Source organism: Chelonoidis abingdonii, chromosome 9 (genome assembly GCF_003597395.2).
Source record: "Chelonoidis abingdonii isolate Lonesome George chromosome 9, CheloAbing_2.0, whole genome shotgun sequence".
Classification (NCBI taxonomy): Eukaryota; Metazoa; Chordata; order Testudines; family Testudinidae; genus Chelonoidis; species Chelonoidis abingdonii.
In genome coordinates this window covers 43,538,356-43,564,351 of record NC_133777.1, presented here as the reverse complement: position 1 = coordinate 43,564,351, position 25,996 = coordinate 43,538,356, and the positions used below count along the sequence as shown (strand labels likewise).

General features: G+C 41.5%; 1 protein-coding gene across 5 annotated transcripts in view; it reads left to right on the top strand.

Annotated features, from left to right (window-relative positions):
- Positions 1–25,996, top strand: part of MYO9A (myosin IXA) — a 451,053-nt gene that overhangs the window by 400,307 nt on the left and 24,750 nt on the right. For 4 of the 5 annotated variants that reach the window (XM_032791130.2, XM_032791129.2, XM_032791128.2 and 1 more), the window contains 10 exons: positions 975–1,288; positions 2,103–3,818; positions 7,883–7,973; positions 8,484–8,696; positions 17,679–17,791; positions 18,829–18,986; positions 21,578–21,801; positions 22,354–22,470; positions 23,383–23,571; positions 24,857–24,904. In XM_032791130.2, coding sequence (XP_032647021.1) covers positions 975–1,288; positions 2,103–3,818; positions 7,883–7,973; positions 8,484–8,696; positions 17,679–17,791; positions 18,829–18,986; positions 21,578–21,801; positions 22,354–22,470; positions 23,383–23,571; positions 24,857–24,904 — 3,183 coding nt within the window. The remainder of the gene's footprint in view (positions 1–974; positions 1,289–2,102; positions 3,819–7,882; positions 7,974–8,483; positions 8,697–17,678; positions 17,792–18,828; positions 18,987–21,577; positions 21,802–22,353; positions 22,471–23,382; positions 23,572–24,856; positions 24,905–25,996) is intronic. The other variant, XM_032791131.2, reaches the window with a different exon arrangement.

Here is a 25,996-nt window from a genome sequence, read left to right as displayed (position 1 = left end):
GGTTCCAGCCAGCCCTAGTTGCAGGGCAGGGGTGCACAGTCCCACCTTCGCCTCCTGAAACCATAGAAGTCACAGAGGTCCAGTAAAGTCATGGAATCCGTGACTGCCGTGACCAAATCATAGCCTTAATTATGATACTCTCACTTGTGAGCTGTGCTTCTCTCATTTGTTTGTTGTATTTACTGGGTGACTCTCATTTTAAATTTTGTAAGCTCTTTTGGGCAGAGACCGTCTTTGTTATATTTTTGTACAGAGCCTACCACAATGGAGTCCATTTCCTAGGTGCTATTGCAATATAAGTTATATGAATCCATTTGTTTATCATTGTTGGTATCATTTTTTGTTTAATTTGTTTCTTCTTCAAGGAAATTGGGATAGCATATTTTATGAGCAGAGATGAGAGAGGGAGCTCTGTACTGTATTGTTCAACTATTGATTTCGTATTAAGACGGGAACAGTTTTGCAGAACTGGATGGGAGGACATTAGTGATATAAGTATCTGATTTGAAAAACCTACCTCTAACGCCCTGGAAACGCAGGGTCACATCCTGACAGAATCAGCCTAGTCCTTCATTCTTCTGAGTTTGGCACAGCAAGCAGTTTACTTTGGAGCTGACTTTTAGATGCACTCTTACCCTGAGGCCTTGTTTGCTTATCCAAGTGGCTATTAAAGATTCCAGGAAACTTTTCCTACCAGTAGTGGTCTGACTTGGTGTCCTTAGCAAAGTTTACTGTGCCCTCTTTTACAGATCCACAGGATCTGTTCTATGCCCCAGCTTTTAAACTGTCCCTTGGAGGAACCCCATCAGCGTGTCAGACCTCCAAGGTGTCCCACTCTTCCTTGGGGGTAGACCATGCAGCCTGAATGCCTAGCACATGTTTAGTAGGAGAGGGGGTTTATTTCATGGATCTTGCTCTCTAAATGAGTCTGGTACCAAACACATCGCCAAGAAATGTTATCTGTTTTTCTGCAGAAGTACTGGCGCAGTTATCAGAGTAGAAAGCAAGCTGAAGACTCCCTAGTTGATACTCTCCCTTTCAGCAATGCAGCACTCGTTCTCCAGGCCCACTGGCGAGGTTTTGTGGAGAGGCGAAGATTTCTGCAGATGCGGGATGCAGCCTTCATCATCCAGAACTATTGGCAGGAATGCTCTAGGCGTAGGCATGCCGCAGCCATGTGCATACAAGGAGGCTGGCGAGGATACTGCGCAAAGAGACTCTACAAGGCCAAAAGAAATAAAATCATCCTATTGCAAGCAGCATGCAGAGGTTACATAGCACGGCAAAGGTAATGGCATCCACCTCGGTGGACACAAAAGTGAACTGTTGGATAAAGATGACTGTAGCAGGAAGGCTGTGTGATTCGGAGCAATGATTCCCAGCAATTGGCCTGAATATTAGCATTTTTCAGGCTTTTGTTACTAGAACATCATGTTCCCTTTCCCTGGTATGCTTGGGCCCCTGTGCTGCCACTACGTGTCTCGCACTCTCTCTCTAACCCACAGTGGAGCTTAGTCTGTTCCAAACACCAGTCTCCTGATCAGCAGAGCATTCAGTTGAAAGCACACAGCTGAGGCATTACTCTGAGGAAGTGGTATAACTGTCTGAAAGGGTTGGGGCCCACTGGTGTACTGTAAACGAGCTGAGAGCCAGAATAATGACTCTAAATACACTCTGCAAGTCACTAGTACCTGATTGTACCTTAATCAACCCAGCTAGAAAGCTGGTAAAGAACATGACCAAAACACCAAATACTGCATTTGAACTATGCTTCCCTGGATATATTAATTTACAAAAGAAAGCAAAAACAAAATACTGAGAGAGTTTAGAGCGACCATAGTCAGGAAAGCAGCAGTTCTCTCTAATAGACACCAGTGTCATTCACAACTGGGGAAGGAATGAAGCAGCTGAAAATTGAAAATTCATGTTATGTAGAATATCCATGTGCAGTCTCACACTTGATTTTTAAATGTGTGTTTAGCTAAGGTATTAAAACCAAACACAGGCACTTTCTCTTAAACGTCTCTTCAGAATCAATACAACGCATCCGAGCAATGAAAGTGGAAAGACTCTAAAAATCTGCTGTTTTCTCATTCTTGCAGATTTAAAGCTTTAAAAGAGCAGAGATTAAAAGACAGACAGCTGGAGAATGGAGTGTCAATCAGAGAAGAGGATAGACTGGAGGCAGATGATGCTATGAAAATTAGGGGCTCAGACCCATCTAAGTGGGAGGATGGATCGTTTGAACAGCGGGTGAGAGCTGTAGAGGAACATAAATCAGTAATAGAGAATAGTCGGGTGAATCATGCTGATCCAGTAGACAGTTCTGGAGACTTACTGTACAAAAGACACGAGAGAGCCAGCAGCCAAAGTGGCATGGACATTGAAGAGGAAGTAGTTGTGAAGGAGAGGCCGAAATCACTGGAGGATCTCAATCAGAAAAAAGTGGTCCGGGCAAAAAGAGAAAGCCGGAGAATGCGTGAATTGGAACAAGCAATATTTAGCTTGGAATTGCTTAAGGTCCGATCCACTGGCGGGGTGTCTCCCTCAGAGGAGCGTCGGTGGTCCACAGAGCTTGTGTCAGAGGTCCTTCATTCTCCACAGGGTACCCCAGAGAGTGAAAGCTCTCAGGGGAGCTTAGAAGTGTTAAGCTGTGAGGATACTCAGAAGAATAAACTTGATTCTCCAGTTTTAGAAGAGCAAGACATGCAGTCTGTCTCCACTGAGACCCAGGACTCTTTACCTCACAGTCCTAAGCCTGATTTGCAGGACACAACCTTCTTCTCAGCAGATGTGAACAGCAACTTATCTAACAGAAAAAGGACACCATCAAGTTCTGAGTTATCAGAGAGTCCTGCTACTAAGGAGCAGATGGTCTGTGATACCCAGAATGTTATCTACAAAATGCATCCAAGAGAGACCTTCATTTCTAGCAATCTGCCTACTTTCTACATTCCACCACAGGACACCCAGAAAGCATATCAGTCACTGGTGGAGAATAACTTGAAGAACAAACTAATGGAAAAGGAAGGAAGACCAGGTACTTTTCCTGAGGTTCAGAAAGATACAGAACCAGGCAGGCAGGGCCAGGGCAAAGCCTTGGACAAAGAGAGAGGAGAAAACCCTCCTGTCAAGCAAGAGGAAAGCCTGCCTGCTCTTGCATCAGATACACATTCTTCAGACTCTGTTATCAGGAGACTTGAGAAGCTGAATGTGGAGAAGGAGGAGCGACAAAAGCAGCTGCAGCAGCAAAATGAGAGGGAGATGATGGAGCAGATCCGCCAGCAGAAGGAAATTCTGGAGAAACAACGCAAAGTTTTTGAGCAGTTCGAGAGACAAGGGAGGGGAGAGGCCTTGCAAAGGACTGAGCACAGCAGAATCAAGGATCCCTCACAAGGAGTGTCTCACAGACCCCCAAAGAAAACAGACAACAGGCCTCAATCTCTCCTCATCCTGAATCCCCAGAGCAAAGGGGAAAATTGCCAGACTGTGAATACAACACCAGCCTCATCAGTGGATATTAAAGGGCTCACTGTTGCAAAAAAAGGGAGCCCCCCAGCCCACGTAGCACAAAAGGACAGGCCTGTCAGCATGTTCCTGGAACGAAAAGAAGGTCAACCTGGAATGACACAGGAATCAACCAGAACAGATCGGTGGAATTCAAAACTGGCTGTAGAATCTGGGGACTTCTCTAGCAGCCACGCTGCAAGGACAGAGCGCCTCAGGCAACCCCGAATTCCCAGCCAGAGCACTGACGCCTCTTCTAGTGAGCCACGGGCTAGTGCTATTTTCTTCACACCAAAAGACAGTCATTTCCTGTGAGTGGAGCATTTGTTTGTTTGCTTGCTTTATACCATGAGAGGTGACTATTGCATGACCTTTCCTGAAAATAGGATGGATTTCTACAGGTTTGCAATGAAACAAAGAGCCACATGATCAGTTTTGAGCACCTCATTACCAGAAAGATGCTGATGAAATGGAGAGGAATCAGAGAAAAGCGTTAGTAATTATTAGGAAGCTGGAGGGATTGACTTAAAAGGAAAATTAAAAGAACTCTCATGCAGTGCATGCCATACAGTCTGTGTCAGGTGGCTATGAGTGACTATGGATAGCCATGCTAACCATCTACAGCAAACATCTGAAAAGTGTTAATAACAAGAAAGGAGAGAAATTACAGTAGTTAGGGCAGTACAAAGTGGTGTGAGTAGAAAGGATGGGATGGAAGTAAGAAAGGTATTTAAGAGAAGTATCAGGAAAAACTTAGTTTTATTATTATCTGGTAGAATAGATTCCAAAGAGAAGTGGTAGAATCTCCAACACTGCACACATTTAAAATTTCGGTGGACAAAATAATAGTGAATGGTCAACCAGGGAACAATCTTGCATTCTCAGGGAAAGAGAATAAATGCAGATCTTCTATGCAGTGTGGTTGTAGCCATGATGGTCCCAGGATATTAGAGAGAGAAGGCGAGTGAGGTAATATCTTTTACTGGACCAGCTTAGGTTGGTGAGAAAGACAAGCTTTCCAGCTACACAGAGCTCTTCTTCTTAAGCAATCTGTTCCCCCTTGCATTTAGCTGTGATGCTGGGAGAACCTTCCCCCAACCTGAAGAAAAGCTCTGTGTGGCTCAAAAGCTTCTCTCTCTCTCACCAGCAGAAGTTGGTCCAGTAAAAAAAAAAAAAAAAAAATCCTCACCCACCTTGTCTCTCTCTAGAGCAGATCTTCTCCTTATGGAGACTGGTGCACAAGCTTTTGAAAAAGTGTTGCTGTGGGTAAAGTAACATTTAACAGTCTTGACAGGATTAGAAACAGCTGCATAGACTATGGGCTGTTCTTTGCAGGTTAAATGGTGGGTTCATTCCAAGCACAGGTCATGGCAGCATTTCAATCCTGTGCAGGTCAGGCTGATCTGGGATATGTCTATACAGCTGACTTTAAAAGTGACAGAACTTTAATGTGGCTGTGTAGTCGTGGCTCTAGCGGTGGGAGAGAACTCTCCTAGCGCTGTAATAAAACCACCTCTGTGAGGGGAATAGCTCCCAGCACGGTAGCACTGTCTACAATGCCACTTTACAGCACTGAAACTTGCATTGCTTAGGGAGAGGGGGTGTTTTTCATACCCCTGAGCGAAGAAAGTATCAATGCTGTAAGTGACAATGTAGACAAGGCCTGAGTGCCTTTAGGGAGGCTGTGTGTGCAGGGTAACAGCACCCTTCACCCCTCCCAAAGCAGCCTCCCAAATGTCTGGGAAAGAGGGCAGGAGAGAGGGTTGAATCAGTTTCCTTTGTCCAAGTTCTTTCCTGGCCTGCACACCCCCCTACACCCTCCTATACAAAACAAGAAGCGTCACTATAGGCAGCATGGCAGAATTGGTGTTTTAAGTGGTCTGGCAGATGATATCAGGGACCTGCAATTGTACATTGTGGCCCATGTGAAAGAAGACACAGAGGCGATTGAGACACAGGCAGACAAAGGTGGGACTTAGCTGCAATGTCTAAACTAGGGCTGTCGATTAATCACAGTTAACTCGTGATTAATTCAAAAAATTAGTTGTAATTAAAAAAAATTTGTCGCAATTAATCGCACTGTTAAACTATAGAATACTAATTGAAATTTATTAAATATTTTTGAATGTTTTTCTACATTGTCAAATATTGGCTTAAATTACAACACAGAATACCAAGTGTACAGTGCTCATTTTATGTTATTTTTGGTTACAAATATTTGCACTGTAAAAATGATAAAAGAAATAGTATTTTTTAGTTCACCTCATACAACTACTGTAGTGCAATCTCTTTATCGTGAAAGTACAACTTACAAATGTGGATTTTTTTTTATTGTATAACTGCACTCAAAAACAAAACAATGTAACACTTTAGAGCGTACAAGTCCAATCAGTCCTATTTCTTGTTCAGCCAATTGCTCTGACAAACAAGTTTGTTTACATTTACAGGAGATAATGCTGCCAACTTCTTAATTACAATGTCACCTGTAAGTGAGAACAGGCATTCCCATGGCACTGTTGTAGCTGGCGAGGTATTTACGTACTAGATGTGCTAAAAATTCATATGCCTCTTCATGCTTTGACCATCATTGCAGAGGGCATGCTGATGATGCTCATTAAAAAAAATAATGTGTTAGTTACATTTGTGACTGAACTTCTTGGGGGAGAATTGTATGTCCCCTGCTCTGTTTTACCTGCATTCTGCCATATATTTCATGTTATAGCAATCTCGGATGATGACCCAGCACATGTTGTTCATTTCAAGAGCATTTCACTGCAGCTTTGACAAAATGCAAAGAAGATACCAATGTGAAATTTCTAAAGATAGCTACAGCACTCGACCCAAGGTTTAAGAATCTGAAGTGCCTTCCAAAATCTGAGAGAGATGAGGTGTGGAGCATGTGTTCAGAAGTCTTAGAAGAGCGGAAACTACAGAACCCCAACCACCAAAAAAGAAAATCAACCTTCTGCTGGTGGCATCTGACTCACTGTTTTGGATCATTATTGAGCAGAATCCACCATCAGCATGGATTCATGTCCTCTGGAATGGTGGGTGAATTATCAAGGGACATATGAATCTTTAGCGCATCTGGCATGTAAATATCTTGCGAAGCTATAACAGTGCCATGTGAATGCCTGTTCTCACTTACAGGAGACATTGTAATTAAGAAGTGGAGAGCATTATCTTCCATAAATGTAAACAAACTTGTTTGTCGGAGCGATTGGCTGAACAAGAAGTAGGACTGATTGGACTTGTAGGCTCTGTTATACATTGTTTTATTTTTGAATGCAAGTATCAGAGGGGTAGTCATGTTAGTCTGGATCTGTAAAAACAGCTAAGAGTCCTCTGGCACCTTAAGGACTAACAGACATGTCGGAGCATGAACTTTCGTGGGTGACTACCCACTTCGTCGGATGCATGTGACGAAGTGGGTATTCACCCACAAAAGCTCATGCTTCAATACATCTGTTAGTCTATAAGGTGCCACAGGACTCTTTGCTGCTTTTTTGAATGTAGTTATTCTTTTGTACATAATTCTACATATGTAAGTTCAACTTTCATGATAAAAATTGCACTACGGTACTTGTATTAGATGAATTGGAAAATAATATTTCTTTAGTTTTTTTTACAGTACAAATATTTGTTATAAAATTAATTTAAAGTGAGCACTATGTACTTTGTATTCTCTTTTGTAATTGAATTCAATATATTTGAAAATGTAGAAAATAACCAAAAATATTTATATAAATGGTATTCTATTTTTGTTTAAGAGCGTGATTAATCACGATTAATTTTTTTAATCGCTTGACAACCCTAATCTAAACTATTATTTGTTATTATTTATTTCATTTAAATCATTGCAACAATTAACTTGATGCTGTGTAAGATACGAAATGAAGACTGTTCTTGCAGTTTAGTAGACAAAACCCTGTGGGAGGCCCAGAAGAAGGAATAACAGAGGAAATAAAATTTCTCCTCCTAGATAGTAGCATGGCAATGAAAATTTTTAATATGATTTTCTGTCTCTTGTTACTTAACTTTTTTTTTTCCATTCTGCAATTTTACTTCCCAACACAAAGCACTAAATATAACCTGTATAAGAGCTACTGGCAAGTGTGCAGCAAGGATGATGGTTCATAGTTTGACAAAGGGCAGGATTTCTGTTCATTTGTGCTTTTTATCCTCACTACAGTGTTTAATGGTATTAAGTATTTGCTGAATAACTAAAGATGGCATCCTTTAAAACACATGAAATCAAATTGCAATTTATTCTTGATCTGTTGATTTGTACGTACTTAAATGTTTCTGGAATCTGGACATATTTTGGGTGAACCTGGGCGAAGAATTTAAATGTCTTTTTGTTGTTGTTGTTGAGTTTCAACAAGGAATCTTCAAATCATCAAATCCTTTCGAAAGATGAACCACCTAGAAAGCCACTAAAGTTCCCTGGGCCAGGCAGAGGGGGGGTAAGTTACAGCTTTCTTATTTTATCTTTCAATTAAACAAAACTTATTCTGCCAGTTTCCTCTCAAGTGTTTGAAGAGAAAACAGAAGGGTGGGTGCTGTTAAATTATGAGTCTGAGAAGGTAGAGGGGATATTAATGGTGTGAAAACATTAAAACCTTCTCTTCAGGATACCCTAGTTAACACAAGAACATACCAGTACAGAATTGCAAGACGTTTTCTGCCATGAATGCCCCAGTGGTAAACACTGTAGAATGCAGTCATGTCTTGTTTTGTTTAACATATGTTTTGGTAACATCCATGACTGTCCATTTTCCCAGTGCTGTCTTTCATTTTTGTTTTCCCCAATCACCTGCACTACCTATGATACTTGTGTGTTATGTGTGGATTAGCATATTGTTCATGGAGTTCTTAAGGCTGTACTTGACCTACCCTGTGATATCAAACATCAGCAGAATCGCCTTTTTTTTTTAAAACATTTTTGTTATCTGTTTTATCATTTGGTCAAGCAGGTTGCCAGACCGGCCCATAAAAAGAAAGCCCGCATGGCGCGGACGCGCTCCGATTTCTTGACTAGAGGTACTTTTGCTGATGGGGAGGGTGATACAGAGGAAGATGATTACGATGACGATTTTGAGTTTCTTCTCTCCCCTGACCAACCTCCTCACCTTGAGCCAGGGCCTACAGCCAGACTTGGGCAGGCCTGTTACAGTGACTCTGAAATGGTAATTTTCCGATGCGGGAAAACAAAGGGAGCAAGAAGCTGTGCGGGAGCATTTCTTTGCTAACCCTTAGCTGTACTGACACCCTACGCTGCTTCTTCTCCCACTGATAATGATGCTGTAGATGGGTAAACTCAGAGAACACAGCAGAAGCAACCTCAGCAAAAAGGGGTGGGAGGCACTTGTGTTTATATCAAACCTTGGCATTGCCTTCAGGATGGATTTGACAAATAAGACACCTAAAGAAAGTAGTGCTTCTCCAGAGAGCTACAGTATATACCTAGAACAAATGCTAAGGATCACCCTGCTAGCCATCATGAAAAGGACTAGGGCATAGGGGGGGTTTGCAGAACTTATGTAGTGTCTCTGTAGACTTAGAAAGACTGTTTATAACAATAGCCACAGCCTGCCTAATCTCCCTCTCCTTTGACAAGATTCATTGTACAGGAGATCGGAAAAGATCTAACCGAACAAATTGTCCCACATACATACAATCACTTCTTTGATTAAACAACAAAAACTCTATCTGTAACTTACATTTTTCCTATTAGTTTTGATTGTTTACCTTTCATTACACTTTCTGGCCATTTATTTCCCTTTTAAAATAATGCTTCACTTATTGTTTGAGGTCTGTAACTTCAAAGAAACTAGTTTCTGGCATAATTTTTTTTTTCCAAGATAAAAAAAATGGGAGCGAGACCACATGTTAAAATGTAGATATCTGCACAGGAAATGTCTCATTTCCTACCCACTCATACAGATGGTTTAGACCAGTGGTCTGAGAAGTGGTGCCCGCAGGCGCCATGGCACCCGCTGGGGCATCTATGTGTGTCCGTGTACTGGCTGGAGGACAAGCATTCACTGAAATGTCGCCGAAAAGCAGCGTCACCCAGAGGTGTTGCCGCCGGTTTTCGGCACCGACACCTGTGGATGATACTGCTTGTCAATGGCATTTCAGCGGCGATGCCTATTGACATTGCCGCTTCTCGGCAGCATCTCAGCGGATGCTCATCCGCCGGCCACGGTCCACGGTGACTCGTCATCTGGCACCCACCAGACGAAAAAGGTTGGGGACCACTGTTTTAGACCATCTCTGTCTTACACCTACACACAAAATATTTTAATTAATGCTAAAGTTGTGGCAGAAAACTGACCAAAACTGTGAAGTCCATAGTTCAGCTAGGCATTTCATTCTGGAGCTGTGTTGCTCTGGCTAGGGACTAGAGAGCACATGGCATGTTACCCCACAGGTGATGTGAACTTCCTGCCACACTCACTATAGATACAGCAGAATTCCCTTTATCACCATAACATGCCTTTACTGGGAATTGCTGCAGGACTACCTGAAATGAGGTGGCACTTTTTGTTAAACTACTTTTTAGTTTTTAACAATAGCTGTAAAAAAAAATAAAAAATCCTTAGGGTGAATATTCTTTGCAGAGGGCAGGAGAAGAGTGGATTGTTGATCCAGTTGACTCTTTAGATTTCTCTTGTTACATAAGAACGGCCATAGTGGGTCAGACCAAAGGTCCATCTAGCCCAGTATCCTGTATTAGGACAGTGGCCAATGCCAGGTGCCCCAGAGGGAATGAACAGAACAGGTAATCATCAAGTGATCCATCACCCATTCACAGCTTCTGGCAAACAGAAGCTAGAGACACCATCTCTGCCCTTCCTGGCTAATAGCCATTGATGGACCATTCCTCCATGAATTTATCTAGTTCTTTTTTGAACTCTGTTCTAGTTTTGGCCCTCAGAAGATCCTCTGGCAAGGAGTTCCAAAGATTGACTATATTGTGTGAAGAAATACTTCCTTTTGTTTGTTTTAAATCCTCCTTGCTTTTCGAGTTAGGTATACCACCATCAGGACCGGTGCCAGGCTTTCTGGCGCCCTAGACGCCGGGCCATTTCGCTGCCCCGCACATGGGTCTTGTGGCTCTGGTGGAGCTGCCGCAGGCATGCCTGCGGCAGGTCCACCGGAGCCCCAGGACCAGCGGACCGTCCGCAGAAATGCCTGCGACAGGTCCACCAGAGCCAGGAGACCAGCAGACCCTCCGCAGGTACGACTGCGGCAGCTCCACCGGAGCCACCTGCAGCCCCCCCCCCCCGGCAAAATGCCGCCCCCCACATAATGCTGGCGCCCTAGGTGACTGCCTAAGTCGCCTAAATGAAAGCGCCGGCCCTGATCACCATTACTGTCTGTCAGTAACATTACTTCACAGGCCTAATGCTGCTCTTTTGATGAAAGTCATGGGTGATTGATTTGCAGTTCCTCTCTATTTCCTGCTTTAATCACAGTAAAGGAAGCTGGGAAATTATATTCAAGTAATTTTATAAATGGCCAAACTGATTTTTTTCTTAAGAAATTGGATCGAAAAAGCAAACTCTGTCTCTCAGATCTTGAGTTACATTTCACCTATAGTTGAACTTCTGCAGTTTGTAGTATAAACACCCGAACCACTGAAATTCTCACTGCCTCTGTTATGGCAGAATAAAAGCCACTATTCTAAAATCTAAGGTGGGGGGGTGAGGGAAGAAGTAATATTTGCATGCATGGACTTTAAAAACATCTGTGAATGTTTGGAGAAAAATTCCCACTGGAGAAGGTGCACTCATATTGGGGCTGTTTGACTGAAAATAATTAGTGCTGCCAAAGACAAGACTAGTATGGTAAAGGATTGAGTACAATGACCAAAGGAGCTGACATTGAATAGGCTCTTTGGGAACTAAATTCGGGAAACTCCAAAATATTTGGTGTATTGCTGCAGTTCTCTTGGCTCCTGTGCTCTTTAGATTATTTACAGACCAAACATCTAAAAAGAGATTTTTAAAAGCTATTTTGGATAAACTGATTAAAGGGAGTCTGCACTGTGTAGGTAAGCAGTGCCATAAGCTAAGTGCATGCTGTGTTCCTGGAGGTTTACCCTGTTACAAAGCATTAGTTCTTTTAGCAGTAGAAATCTTTCACACTGGAAAACTCTGCTGAGATGCAAACGGGTGCTGGGCTCACTGTTAGGATGGAGGACGCTGTCCTTGGAAGGGTTTTAGTTCATGCCTCTGATTGGAAATGGTCCTATTATTCTGCTCACTGGGTTTAATAACAGTCATTGCATGCAAGTAGTCCTAGGCCTGTCTCATCAGTGCACACTATGTATCATCTCTCCTTCTGTATCACTTACCCTCTGTAATACTCCATCACTATCTCTAACTGGTGGTTGGGCACGCAAAGTGGTATCATCTGGGAGCAATCACTTGCACGACCAGGCTCTGCTTTCTAGCATATGCTGAATAGATACATTATTGCATAAAAATATTGTATATTTGTATGTCTTGTAAATATGTGCAGCATTTCCATCTGTTTTCTATATTGCAGGACTAGATTTGAGACCAGCTCTTTGGAAGCGGCAGCTTTTGGCTTCTGTATTTCAGAACCGCCTTTCCTTTGTCTCAGTGCTGTTTTAGAACAGCAGAATTTATGGACTGTTCAAGTGATGCAGTTTCCAGAAGCTAATTAGCATTTAGATGTTAATTGCTTAGCCCTTGCAGTGCCTGAGAGGCTGTTAACATGTGATAAAGCAACTTAACAATACAGCAGTACAGATGTGAGTTGGTTTCAGTACAAACCGGAGAGTACTTGAATATGGATGTTGTTTGCCTTAAGATTTCAATACAATAGGAAGGACAGCCAAGCAATCTTCCTATGGATGGTGGTGATTATTTTAATAAGAAAAACAAATCAGTTTATCACACATGCACAACAGCAGCTAATTATCAAAAGTCAGTTTTTAGTAAATGTTTTTGGTATGCTGTTCATAAGCCAATGGTTGCTGAATACATGAAAGAAATACAGTGTGAGACACTGGAAACTAAAGCACTTTTTGATTCAGTTGCTGCTGCTGTTACTAGCCTGCCTGTTTGAAGTCCTAGTATGGTAAAACCTGCTGATGTCCCATGTGCAAGATCGATTTATTTGTGTAGCCTGCTGGTAGGTAAAGGTGCATTAGATGGTGTTGCTTGCTGGCACTGTGGTATGCACATATCTGCAAAGAAAGTCTTCAACCAGAGGTGAAGTTGAATGTGCAAATCTTGAATCTGATTGCTTAAAACAAAGTACACCTTGGTGGCAATAGTGTGATTGACAATGAGGCCATCTTTTTCAAAGGCTGCTTGGATTTTCTAGTCAGGAAAATTCTAGTTATCAAACAGTATGACAAGTACAAATGTCATGTACAGCTTATCTTAAAGGATTAATAGACCTTGTTTTTACTTTTAAACAGTGAGTTTGCAATCTCTTGTATCATGTATGTAAGAGAGCTTGGCTAGAGAATCAGTTAAAGCCTCATTTGAGATGTCATAGGAAGCATTTATCATTTTGCAGTGATTTGTTTAGATAATTTGTGAGGGGAGAGAATGAAAGTTTTTAAATGCCATTTATGGAAGTGAAACCCTTTTTCCCCAAGGCGTTTGAGGAGGCATTGAAAATCAGACAACAATGAGGATACTCTCACTACACCTTTCTTAATAAAGCAGTGACATGAATGTTGAATTAAAAAAATAAAAGTTCTGAGTAACTTCAAAATTTGTCACCCATTGTCCAACTCATGAAACAGACAATCCATGGACTTGAGGGTTATTACTTCAACAAAGATCCATGAAATAAGAACCCTTGTCATCAGCTATCACTGATCAGTGGGAAATGCATCTTATGAAAATCCTTCAATCCAGCATGATGGAACAAAGTATCATCTCCATCTGTCACAGTCACATATATTTGTGCAGCGTGCACATACTAAATCTAAACTCAGCCCATATTATTCCAGAGGAAATTAATTCCCTCCTGTACCCTGCCAGACCCATTAAACCCTGCACAAATAGATGCACCTTGGAGTGTGCTCTAAAGGTCAACAAACCAGCCCTGTTCTAAATTTGTGAATAAAGCTTGTTCCAGACCTGAGCCCCCTGACAGAGAACACTTTGTTGCCAGCCCCCTTTCTTTTTAAGGGCAAGCCAGCTGGAATGTCTCTGTCAATTGCAACTATGGCAGCATGGCAAGGGAAGAGACACTCTATCAGCTCGGACAGTTCGAAGCTATTCAGGGCATTATAAGTTAAAGCCAACACCTTGCATTCAAAAATATAGTCAGTTGTTAAAATAGTTTTTTAATTTTTTAATAGAAAACAATCCCAAAGCTATGGAAGAGCGATCTCAATGGTGCCAAGAAAAAATAACTTAAATAAACCGTATCTAATAGTTGAATGATCTCATGTACCCCTTAGAATTGTTTCACTATGCTATATGCATCAACAGACCTTTCCTCTTCACACAAGAAAAATGGCTGTTTCCAGTCCCCACATTAATATCCAACAAGCAAGATGCCAGTGATCTCCCTGCTGCATTTTGTCATCATTCAAAAAGCCCCTTCGGTAGAGCTGATTATTACCCTATCTATAATACTTGTTGATATTGCCCACATAAATAACTACACTATGAAAGTGTTTACAAGCAAGGTATCTGAATTCTTTTTATATTGCTGGAAGTTTTATGCAGTGTAATCATGATGACCATTAGAATAAGCACTTTGTTCTTGCATATTCCAGCTATTTATTACCAAGAAAATTACATCAGCTTTAGTCCATCACATCCGCACCACATTCTTTCTATGAAAAATCTGATTTCATGTCATGCTCTTGATGTAAAAAGCATACACAGATCCTTTCATCAGACTTGTCTAAAAAAACCACACTACCAGCACCATTGTATGTGAAGCCTCGATGGGTATGTCTGCACAGCAAAGAAAAGCCCATGGCCGGCCCATGCCAGCCAATTCGGGCTTGGGCTGTGGGGCTGTTTCATTGCTGTGTAGAATTCCGAGCTTGGGCTGGAGCCCAGGCTCTAGGACTTTGCGAGGTGGAAGGGTCCCAGAATTCAGGCTCCAGTCCAGCCCCAGCCTGGAAGTCTACACAACAATGAAACAGCCCTGTGAGCCTGAGTCAGCTGGCATAGGCTAGCCGCAGGGTTTTCTTTGCTGTGTAGACATACCCTGTGTGCACACAAGCTTTGATTTGCACGATCAGATGTGAGGATGGGTATACACTGGCTGTGAGCTGGAAGAACGTTGTGGTATTGGCCTACGGACCAGCATAACAAACCTTCCACGCTAGTTTTGGATTTGCCACTGCCATTGCTGCCAGAACCAACATGGAGCTTGTTTTAAGCTGAAGCAGAGCATATCTAGGCCAAGAGGACAGCAAACATGGACATATTTCTTTCCCCTTTACTGTTTAACAGTAGTAACAAAGCTTAATGTGTCCAGTCGTGTGCACTCAGACCACATGAACCATGGCTTTCATTTGCAAAGTGCAGTACCAGAAAGATCCCAAAACACAGAAGTGCACTGTTGAGAAATTCCCCTATAACGTCTTATTTTTACACACATCAGAGCTAAGAAGTTTCTGTGGATAAAGATAAGTGATCACAAAATAGAGTTGAATCCACTTAGTCAAACTGCAATCATTGAGACAAATATTTTAACAGGCTTATTTTTAAACTGAGAGGTTTGTACAAACTGTACCTACTTTCTTGAGCATCTGAGGTATCAGTTACTGAAATAGGTATTTCATTGTATCCATATATCTACGTGAACAGCTACTATCATTTCAATATGAAAGATTTTTTTTTCTAGTTTTTTGAGATATTTAAAATATATCTTTAACACAACACAAATAGACTAATCAAAATACTGGAAGGAGATTGGGATCTTATTCTGAGCCTCAGTGCTGCACAGCTGACCTTTGTTGGAGAAAATCCACGAACTTAGATTATTATGCAGCTAATTTCAGTGTTGGTAGTGCTCTGCATATGCTACCATCTGCTGGCTGAAAGAGATAAAACACTTTAAATGTCTGGAAGACAACATACGTAAAAGAAATGAAATAGGCTCTTCGACAGTAACAGGTTTTTCATTACACGGTGATTGTTGTTCTCCTGGAATCCATATTTTATGTAATTTTGGTTTAAACCTTTTTAAATATAGATTACTCATGGGTACAGTGGAAAAAATGGTTATATTGAAAGCAATGCATTAAACATAAGTCACCATGTTCAGCTGATCATAGTGTTTTCATTTTAAAAAAACAGTTGTATAGAACAGAAAGAGATCACACTCCTTGACATGCATCACAGTGCCTCATAACACTCATCTTGCTGGAAAAGGTGACACTCCTGTAAAGGTTCTGTGAGCATGAACCATCAATGGCTTTTTAGTTGTAACACAATCTGGTTTTAGAAAAAGTCTGACTTCCAGCTCCCGTGGTGTTTGTGCCAAATGTGATGTTTTCAGTAAGATGGTCACAACCAGGAATCAGGTTCAGAAACCCCAATTTTAGCAGAAAATAGTTGCATAATGACCTGACATTTTTAACATGTCAAGAAATGTTTCTCACCCTATGATCTTTCAGGCTGCTCTGCTGAGAGAAATGGCTGCAGTTTTCTTTTAGTAGTCACATTGATGGAGTCATCAAATCTCATCAGTATTTGCAGAAGCGGGATGATTAAACAGACCCTCTTCAGCTAATCTTCTTGTTTAATATGGCCAAATCTCTTCTCCTGCTGCTTCAGGAATATCATGCATGTATAGCTTCACATGCCAAATGAAAGAGGATCTACTTAAAGTCACAACTTTCACCAGGTTTTTTTCTTTTAGAAGAGAAGAAACAAACAAAAAATACTATCAACTAATCAAACCATTTCCTCCTATAGCCGGGGCAGGAAAATATATTTATTATATATTTCTAATTTTTAATTATTTGTTCTTGGACACTACAGTGATGGGTCTATGAAAGTACATAGATTAGAATTAAATTACCAACCTTCACTGACTGCCTCAAGACATATTGAACAACTTTTTAGAACCATAACCATTGCTTTTTTTCAAACCAAATTCGACAAAACATTGTGAAAACAGCCTCTCTATTATAACGTGCAAGGGAGATTAAGAAAATACCATCTCTGTAATATTGTAATATTGAGAAATAATCAAAATAAGGCAATACTTAAAATCAAATAGACTTAACCCAAGAAAGCATATATTTTCAAAGCTTTGCCTACAGTATTGTTCATGGAACTCTTATTGAATTTAATGAGCTGTGTGATTTAAATCCATTCACACTTCAAAATGTACCCACAGCATTATAAGCTGTTGAAAGAACTATGAATTGTGCTGTTAATGATTGAACATAGCATATGTAATTTCTTTATATTACCTCCTCCTAAATGGTGTATCTTCATTTTAGCAGGTCAGTGCTAGCACTTTGGACAAATCAAAATTTTTTTTAGTCTTCTACAGAGTTGAATTCACACCAAAACTTGAATACTGAGGAGGATGTATTCATATCTTATAGGGTACCCTCATACGTTGGCTCTATTGACAATTTCATTGTTATCTGGGAGTATCTGTTGGAAATTCTGTTATAGACATCCCTCTTCTAAAAGGAAGAGTTGGATTGATCAGTCAGTTTAGTGTTCCAAGTGGCTGAACATTTTTGGTTGCTTTATAATGTGGACAACTGTGGGTTTGCGTGAAGCAAAATATCCATTGCTAAATCTAGTTTAAGGGATGCTCCTTTGGAAAGGAGTTGTTTTGTTAATCGTGTGTGAAAATATGTAGTTAAATACAGTGCTGAAGCCAGTATGTATGTTTTGCTGTACTTAAAATGTTCTGCTCTTCTTGGAGGCATTAAGGTTTCTTGTTGCCTGTAAGTGGATCATCAATAGGTTGGACCAGGCCTATCCATTTAGGTTTTACCCAATTGTTAATTTTTTGACAACCAAAGAGAAATCAGTTCACATTTTAATGATTGCATATAACATTTTCAATTTTTTGTGTGTAGCAGCTGAAATCTCAAATTGTTCTAGGAGGTCTGTGTCACCTGCAATGCTAACTAGTCTCTCGATTTTAAAGTATTTTTATACTTGTAATTGTTGCAGACATTGCAGCGTTTCACATCAAGTGAAGGCCAAACAAAGCTTCATAAAACAATGTCTCAGGGTGAGATTGGGAAGCTGGCAACTGTTCAGAAGAATCTGCCTGCCGACGGAAGGTATGAAATATATACCTGATGGGGGGAGAGCTGAAATGATGGGAGAGAATGAGTCTAACCCATGTCATATTTGATTCCCTTCAGACATTAGGGCAACTACCCATTCACTGGATTTTCATTCTGTCTTTTCAAGAATTCCTTTGAAGGTTAAACCTAAGGATTGAGATTTTTGTTAGATAAAAGTTTTATTTCATATTACAAAAGAATGGGATAATAAAACCAAGAACCCTTATGTAGCAAGATATATGGGCCTTCATTTTCAAAAATGGGTACCAAATTGTCTGTGCAAAACCATCCAGTTGTCAAAGTAACTTGCAGTTTCCCTGTATTTCATTTGTGACGGTTCATGCCACCTAAGTGTGTGTTTTTGAAAATGTGGCCCTTAAAACTAACTACAAAAATCTGAACAAATCACAGGCCTGGGTAGAAATAGAACATTGTGTGAGAATCACTGTGTTGTGTCAATCAAGGAAACAGGGAAGAATGCACAATGAAACTGAATGAACATTACAGTGTAAGATCCACATCTCGGTAAAGAAGTACAATTTAATCACTCTATACAGAATTCTTTCCAAACTCCCTTTAACACTGAATGAAAATACATATTTAATGTAAGTTCAGTATCCAGTATTAACTTAAGCAATGTAGACTTATCTAAGGATAAATTATCATTGAGAAACAGTGGCAAATAGAATTCTGAAGTGTATTTCAGTGCTAACTGTAGTGTTGAAATCCAAGACACACAGTTCCAGAGTCAGTTTCAGACTGGATTACAGAGTCATTCTGAGTGGGCCGTATGTTGACTTTATCCTTTTCTCCATCAGAGAAAGCCCAGCTTTATCCAAACTAGACACCAGCTAGTGCTTTTCTTTTTTGCCTACATTTCCCAACAGTGAAATAGATCCATGTTCCAAAATGCAGTTGTACAGGTTTTGTTGGTGTTAGAAGTGACGAAGGTGCATGGGAATCAGTTAGATTTGAAAAAAAATGGAAATCATCTGAATTGAAGCAATTTCTCTTTTCTCACCTATTTACAGGCCTCAGAGAGCCAAGATGAGATTCTGGGTGAAAGGGAAACAGGGAGACAAGAAAACACCCAGAGAGAAGCTTACGACCCAGTCTGAGCTGCTTGAGCTATATACAGAGCAAGAGGAACCAAACGTAGAGGTGACTCCTGGCCTCCAGCTTGGTGAAGGTAAATGTGGGGGGAGGGATATGTGGCAATTTTGCCAAGCTATTTTCAGGTGTTTTGAGGGGTCTGCAAAGTTGTACTAGATATAACCTCTTGGAGATACAGACCATAATAACCATTTTGAAACTGAGCAGTAAGAGTTAAATAATGATGTAGTAATATGAAGTTCATTTAATTGGTGTAAATACATCTAGAGACTCTTATATTCAAGCAGAGATTTTACAGCTTCCATGTTGACGTTTGTAGCAGAGTTGGACAAGCTCTCCTTTATCAAGAAAAACTTCAAAATGTATAATTAAATTCTTGTTAGTGAATGAATGAGTTTATATATTGGAGTGATGGAATTAGAGTGGATGCTAGTTTTCACTGCAGAATTAGAGAATTTTCCTGAGTAGGTGAGGTGAGCGCATGGGTGCAAGATTGAAGACAGGAAACACATTGATTACTTTAAAAAAAATTTAGGCTAACTAGTCAAAACAATGTCATAAACAAGAAACTTTGGTTTATAAATACATGTATCAGTGATTTAAGGGAAGAAAACTCTAAATGTGGTATTGTTGTTTTAAAATAAATTCAAGCATCTGGAAGGAAATAAATTCAGCTCTAGCTAGCTTTGGACCTGTCTCTCTAGAAAGGTCACACACATCAAATTTGATGACTAGGGGTACGTCTACACTGCACGATTATTTCGAATTAGCTTAAACTGATATTACAAAACAGATCTAATAAAATCGGTTTAGCGCGTCCACAGTGGGATCCCGAAATCGATTGTTTGCGTCCATGGTCCAAAGCTACCATCGATTTCAGGAGCGGTGCACTGTGGGTAGCTGTTCCTCAGCTATCCCATAGTTCCCACTTCCGTGTTGAGAGCACAGTGCCTGATGGGGCAGAAAACACTGCCCCGGGTGGTGCTGGGTACAGCCTCACCCCTCCCTTTGTGAAGGCAGCAGACAACCCTTTGGCGCCTTTTTCGCGGAGTGCATTGAGCAAACGCCATAGCACAGCAATCTTTCCCTTTTTTTTTCACGTGGTGGGGGGGGGAAATAAACTGAGGAGCTGTTCCCTGAACCACGCCAGACACTGTGTTTGAACCTACAGACATTGGGAGCTCAGCCAATAATGCAAATAATTTTCAGAGACTGCTGTGGACTGTGGGATAGCTGGAGTCCTCAGTACCCCCTCCCTCCCTTCATGAGCGTCCATTTGAGTCTCTGGCTTCCCGTTACGCTTGTCACGCAGCGCTGTGTATCCTGCAGTTTTTTATTCAAACGCTTTGGCATTTCGTGTTCTGTAACGGAGCTGGATACAACAGATTTGTCTCCCCATACAGCGATCAGACCTAGTATCTCCCGTACGGTCCATGCTGGAGCTCTTTTTGGATTTGAGACTGCATCGCCAGCCGTGCTGATCAGAGCTCCACGCTGGACAAGCAGGAAATGTAATTCAAAAGTTCGCGGGGCTTTTCCTGTTTACCTGCCCGCTGCATCCGAGTTCAGATTGCTGTCCAGAGCGGTCAGTGCTGCACTCTGGGATGCCGCCCGGAGGCCAATAACGTCGATTTCCGTCCACATGAACCCTAATCCGAGTTATCACTATCGAATTTAGCGCTACTCCTCTCGTTTGGGAGGAGTTCCGAAATCGATTTAAGGAGCCGTTTAACTCGATATTAATGACGACGTCGTGTGAACGGATACAGCGTTAAATCGGTATATCGGCCATTAAACCGATTTAAAGTCGCAGTGTAGACCTGGCCTAGCTCACCACTAAGCCTTCCATTCCAGCTGAGCCTAAGAGCTGCATTACTGCTCTGAGTACTTTCTCTCTCATTTTCTTATTTAATGTGCTGGGATCTCTGCAGAAAATGCTTCTGAAAAACATTTTCTCTTCTCTTAAGAATCTCTCACCTCTTTCTGGACTCTGTGGGAGACAGCAGAATTAGGATACAGAGATGGCTGTTTGTTCTTCCTTGTGTAGGGCTTCTGTTTTCTCCATAAGTTGCAGGAAATGCCTGTCTAATAATATTTGGCACGTTCCATTTTGAAAATGCTGTACAACCTAAATAGCTAACAATCTCGTTGCACCACTTTGAGATAGGCAGGTGTTCTCCCCCTTGGACAGAGGAAGAAACAGGCAAAGGGGCTAGGTTGATTCCACTCTGATAAGTGATATACAAATATGACACTTTCCTACTCTACTCCCTGTGAATATTCAGAGTAATATCTGCTACCTTTAGTGATTTTTCTTTTCCTTGTTACCCTATCATGACCGTCAGTACAGCTTGGAGAGAGAGTGAGCTGGGTTCTCTTCTGGTTTGTACTTTATCAGCAGAATTCTTCTCTAAGTTCCCATTACAGAATTGGTGGTAGTGGTGAAAGAGAGACTCCAGCTTGATTTTCAGGTCCTGGCTGGAACTTGCAGTACTGGCATTGGGGAAAATCATCTTTATTATTTGTGTAGACATATCTGAGATTAAATATTGCAGTATTTTAAGCTTTAATAATGAGAAGTATAAGAAATTAACAACACGATGGCGCTTCTGGGTGCTCAAAAAACAATCATAATCTGTATTTCTCTTTCCTAACTTTTAATTGTAGAGTTGGGTCCACATCACCTGACACCCCCAAGGAGTCCAGAGCTGTCAGGCATCTATAGAAGGGAATTTAAGGAGAACAAGGAGCCATCTCCCAAAGTGAAGCGTAAGCGCAGCGTGAAGATCAGCAGCTTGGCACTGGAGCCTGTACAGTGGCAGAATGACTCTCTGCAGATCATAACCAGTGCTGGTGACTTGAAAAGTATGGATGAGTTTCTCCTGAAAAAGGTACGCTCCGCCATTTTTATTTCAGCATAACTACAATAGAGAACAAAAGACAGATAAAGTGCTGCTGTCTTGTACATTACGTAATCAGGGTAACCTCTTAAAAGAGCAGCAGCGGCAACATTTATACCACAACTGAGATGACAGTTTTAGATCAAAAGCTGCAATCTTGACTATAGCCATTCTAAATAATTTTCCAGAGTTACCCATGTTATTGTATTATTCACAGTCAATATGGTGGGCAGGGTTTACTTAATCAATACATTTTTTTTAATACTGGGAGAGAGAGAAAACACTCCTCTTTGGTCTCCAAAGGAAAACAACTGATCAGTGAATTGGCTATTTTAGTTCCGCACCATCAGAACAAAATGAAAGGTCTTCAGGAAGTCATTGGTCTGATTGGCTAACTGGCTGGCAAGGAAATAATGTCTAAATGCAAAAATCAAAGTGTATTCTCATAAACTATCAATATCTGCTTATAAGAGGGCAGTTTCTCCTTAATAAGTGGTGCTGGTGCATAAAATAGAATATTATAATTCTTTCTATGGTTCCCAGATGAATGATCTGGATAATGAAGACAGTAAGAAGGACACACTTGTGGATGTGGTGTTTAAGAAAGCATTAAAAGAATTCCGGCAAAACATCTTTAGCTTTTACTCATCAGCTTTGGCGGTAAGTAAAGGTGCTGTCATGTCAAGTACCAGTTTAGAAGAGTAGCACATAGAAAACTTTACACCAAGGAAGAATGAAGGAAAGGTGCCCTAGTTTCCCACAACAAAACCAAACTACAGCATCTTTAATGCACCTTAAAATAGTGGCGGAGACTCAAAGGAGGGCAGAAACTTTATAGATTTAAAAAGTTCATTCAGTGAAATACATATGCTCCTCTCGCGATAAGCTGTGTGCTATGTCTGGGTGCCTTGAAAGTGAGATACTTGTACAATCTACTCAAATGCTGTTGGTTCTGTAAAATTGTAAATCTGGTGTAATGACTCCCTGATAAACCCTACCTTCAGCAGCATGTAACCCCTATCACAGTAGTGCAGGTAGTATTCTAACCTACAGTGCGTCTTGTACTGCTCAAAACCTCAATCATATGCTTCTGAGAAGCCAAAGCTACATTATAGGTTAGAATGTGCACAATTAAATGGGAGGTAGTAAACTGTTATAGCTACCCAAAGTGCTGGAAACATTGATGTTAAAATTCCAGTGACAGAACTTCTACACACTCGGAAGTCTTTGCCCTTTGAGTGTCTGTATAGATCTGCATTGTATGTTACAAGATTAGGCTTGTTACTTCCCAAAACTAACAAAAATTCTCTAGCACTTTCATGCGATTCAGCACTTCATGTAGCTGGTAGCCTGCTCAGTTGATCTCTCTTTTGCTGTTCAATCCACCAACAAGCCACTGCACAGTACAGTGTGTTCTGTGAAATAACCATGGACAAACTAGCTTTTTCATCACACTCTTGCACTTACCCACATTCAAGGGCCAAGTGTGCCAGTCAGAGCTGGAACAACTTTCTGAATATATGGAAATCTGTCCTATTAAAGTCCTTTTTCTGATCCTTTTGTTTCTGTAAGATGGATGATGGGAAGAGCATCCGGTATAAAGACCTGTATGCCCTGTTCGAGCAGATTCTGGAGAAAACCATGAGGCAAGAGCAGAGGGATTGGAGTGAATCACCCGTCAAAGTTTGGGTCAACACCTTTAAAGTATTCCTTGATGAGTATATGACAGAATACAAACCTCTGGATTACACTGCTGGAAAGGTATGCAGGGAACCAGTCTGCCTCCTTCTCACCATACCTCTGGGATGATGCTGTAGACTGTCAAAGTGGGCAGCCACATTGCTGCGAAGCCTTGGGGATGAGGCAGGCTGCAGGCCTCCAGTAAAAATAAGTGTAATGCTTTGCACCTCCGGTTGTTCAGCTGGCAGCCTCTGAAAAATGGAACAATTATTCTGCTCATCTGGAAGTGTGGGGGTAGTAGAGGGTCATGTGGACTTTCTGGTGGATTTGAGATTATTTTCATCATCCAAGGGTGAGAAAAGGCAGAGGAACATAGTATAGAGTTTACTAGACCTCACCAAGAGCCTTCCAGTGCCTCCACTTCTGGAAGCAATAATGCCTTAAAAATAAAGGTGTTCCTTCATTCTGCCTCTCGGCCCCTCCCCCAGTGACCACCTGCCCAACTCCCTCTCAGCTTCGGCTGCCACTGAAGAGCCTTTGCAGGGGATGGTATGGGGAGGTGAGGGTGTCCAGGTTACAGATCAGTGCGGCAACCAGCTGATGGTCACAGAGCAACCAGAACCTACCACAGTGCACACCCTGCTCTCACATCCACACTGCCATTCACACATACAGGTTCCTCACTCCCTGCTCTTTCTACCCTGCAATTAAAACCACTAATGGCTCTTAGGCCAGGCTGGCGGGGGTCACCAGTTGTTCTGGAGAGGAGAGCCAACCCCTCTCTTCTGGCTCCCATGCTGCAGCTCATCTACAGTCCTCAGGGCAAGTTTCTTGTGGGCCACAGTGCTTGGACCAGATGTGAGCACTGTAGTGCAGTTTTTCAAAGCCCGGAGCTCTCAGCTGAAGCAAGGCAGTTTATGCAATGAAGGTTGAATTTTCAAAATCACCCAACCAACTTGAAAATGGGATTTTGGCTCCTAAGTCACTGACAGTTATTTGAAATATTTCCCATAATGCCTGTGTCTGCAGGTCACAGTGTGCATTGGCAGAATTTTGTGAGTGGTCAAGGACGTGGAATGTCCAACTTGCTGTAGGTCTGGATTGAAGTGAACCAGCAGAGCTGTGGAGCGGGATGCTCGGTCCTGGAATTGCAGGGGTTGTTGCAGGTCAAGATTGATACTGCTATGCAGCCATTCACTTTCTGCAGTGTTATTTTATCCAAGATAGCTGCTGAATATGGATTTGAGGATGAAGTATAGGAAGAAGTGGAAGGAAGATAAATTTGAGAGAATTCAGCAGACTTTAACTTGAACTATTACTCTCTGATTTAATTATTATCTTTAAATCTCTTTTAAATACACCTTAGGTGCCAAAAACAGAGAGAAAAAAGAGAAGAAAAAAAGAAGCAGATGTGGTAAGTTGAAATCTCTGTGCTTTAGTGTTAAAGAATTAGTCTGCATGGTCAGAAAGGAATCATGCTGATAGCAATCACTGTGCCTACATTTGAGCATTGTAACTTACTAAGAACAAATCTCACTGGAAGAGAGATTTAACAATGTGCTAAGAAAACTAATGAGATGAACTAGTTTTGCTTTTATCTCTTTCTCTCTTTTTTGGCTTTGCTTTTATTGCTAATTCTAATTTCATTGGCTAGTAGAAGGAACAATATAATTTATAATTAATGGTGCGATTTAGTCATGGAATCCATAACTTCCAAAGACCTCCATGACTTCAGCCAGTACAGGCTGGGAGATGCAGGGTCCCTTGCTGCCTGCGGAGCCTGGAAGCTGCCGGGTACCCCCGCAGCTCCAGGATGTCAGGTGGACACCCCCCCCCCGCCCGCAGCTCCCTGCCGCCACAGGCGGCAGCGGGGACCCCCACAGTTCACAGCTGCCAGTGGAGGGGGAACCCTGGAGCTCCAAGCCCACAGGAGTAGTGGGGGCCCCTGGAGCTCCCAGCCTGCACACAGCTGACCAGGCTCACCATTTTGTCATGGATAGTTTTAGTAAAAGTCAGGGACCAGGTCATGGGCTTCTGTGTATTTTTCATTATAGCCCATGACCTATCCCTGACTTTTACTAAAAATATGGGCGACAAAATCTTAGCCTTATAACAAATAATGGAATGTATCAGTCTGTAATATGCAGCAGAGGCTAGTATGTGCCTAGATGTCCATAGTGTAAAATTCAGAAAGTTGCATTCCATTCTTATAACATCAAGTCAAAGGAATATGATGTTTTTATTGCATTTAGAAATGGAGCCATCTGCTGGAGAAGGAACAGAACTGCAGTTTAGTAACTAAAAGAGCCCACAAAGAGTCTTGTGGCATCTTACAGACCTTTAGGCTATAAGGTGCCACAGGACTCTTTGTTGCTTTTTACAGATCCAGACTAACACGGCTACCCCTCTGATAAAAGAGTGCAATTTACAGAAGTGAGTAAATATATGAGATATCTGTATCCCAGCTGCAAATGCTCAGATTGGCAGTTAGTTGTTTAGGAACTTG